This window comes from Gossypium hirsutum, chromosome A08, assembly GCF_007990345.1.
Source record: "Gossypium hirsutum isolate 1008001.06 chromosome A08, Gossypium_hirsutum_v2.1, whole genome shotgun sequence".
NCBI classification, from domain to species: Eukaryota; Viridiplantae; Streptophyta; class Magnoliopsida; order Malvales; family Malvaceae; genus Gossypium; species Gossypium hirsutum.
Window position 1 is genome coordinate 78,435,133 of NC_053431.1, and position 1,544 is coordinate 78,436,676.

General features: G+C 43.9%; 1 protein-coding gene across 1 annotated transcript; it reads right to left on the reverse strand.

Annotated features, from left to right (window-relative positions):
- Positions 1-408: 408 nt before the first annotated feature.
- On the reverse strand, positions 409-1,179 carry LOC107961298 (uncharacterized). The gene is made up of 2 exons (XM_016897494.1): positions 794-1,179; positions 409-664 (listed from the first exon to the last, which is right to left on the reverse strand). The coding sequence occupies exons 1-2, from the start codon at positions 1,177-1,179 to the stop codon at positions 409-411; spliced, it is 642 nt and encodes a 213-aa protein (XP_016752983.1).
- Positions 1,180-1,544: the final 365 nt, after the last annotated feature.

The following is a 1,544-nucleotide window of genomic DNA, read 5'->3' on the forward strand; positions in this document are numbered from 1 at the left end:
CAGTATGTCGTCAATAAATACTAAAACAAACTGGTCCAGATAGGGTTGAAACACTCTGTTCATCAGAACCATAAAAGCTGCCAGTGCATTTGTCAGTCCAAATGGCATTACCAGGAACTCATAATGACCGTAACGAGTCGTAAATGATGTCTTGTGCACATCAGCCTCTTTAACTCTCAGTTGATGATACCTCAATCGGAGATCTATTTAAGAGAACATCGACGTCCCTCACAGTTGATTGAACAGATCATCAATCCTTAGCAGAGGTTATTTGTTCTTAATGGTCAGCTTATTAAATTGTCTGTAGCCGATGCACATACGCATGGATCCATCCTTCTTTTTCACAAATAAGACTAGTGCTCCCCACGGAGACACACTAGGTCGGATAAACCCACGGTCCATTAGCTTTTAAATTTGGGCCTTAAGCTCCATGAGATCTTTCGATGCCATTCTATAACGGGTGATGGACACCGGAGCCCAACCAGGAAGGAGGTCAATCCCAAACTCCACGTCATGTTCTGGAGGTAATCTTAGTAGCTCTTCAGGAAATATGTCGAGAAAATCCTTAACTATTCTGATATCCTTCATTGAAGAGTCACTCACCTTTGAAACACTGACGTAGGCCAAGAACGCCTCACAACCCTTGCGAACCAATTTCTCGGCCCTTAGTGCAGAAATTACATCACTCAAATAGTTTCATCATTCCCCAATTACCACTACTTCCTCATCTGTCTCAATTCTCAGTACAACTCATTTAGTGGCACAGTCCAAGCTTACCCGATGTTTAACTAACCAATACATGCCCAGTATTAGGTCAAATTCTTCGAAAGGTAGCTCCATAAGATCAGCCAGAAAGATAACTCCTTGTATCTCCAAGGGAACATCCTTAAAGACCTTATTTACCCGAACAGACTGTACTAGTGGACTTAGAATAGTAATTCCACTAGGAGTATTCTCAACCGGAATCCCCAATTTCTTAGTAACAGTGCAAGCAACATAAGAATAGGTAGATCCTATATCTATTATTGCGGAATGAGGAATTTTATGGATAAAGAACGTACCCATTATGACATCTGGAGCATCCCCATCCTCTTGGTGACGTGCAACATAAACCAGTGCCTGCTGCCTCGCCTTAGTATAACCAGCATCTCTGTCTGGTGCTCCATGACCACGGTTCATACTATTTCCACCCTTGGCCTGACCACAGCCTCTCGGTGGCTACTGACCACCCCACTGAACATTACCAAAACTAGTAGCTTGAATCTGCGCGGGCCTCCGTGGACAATCTCGGTGCTCCAATGATCTGCATATCAAACATGCATCCATCTTTTTCCAACATTCACCCTGATGGTGTTTCCCGCAATCAGGACAAAACTACGGTCTAACAGTAGCAGCAGGGGTCCTAACTCTGGTTGGCCTCTCAGCTCTGGGGTTTTTCTTAAACCTCTGAAAAGAATTTGAGGGCTCAACATCCCTCTTATCTCTGCCTTTCTATATGTTCTGGCGCTTATCGCGTGTCACATCCTCTGCGATTATTGCCTTGT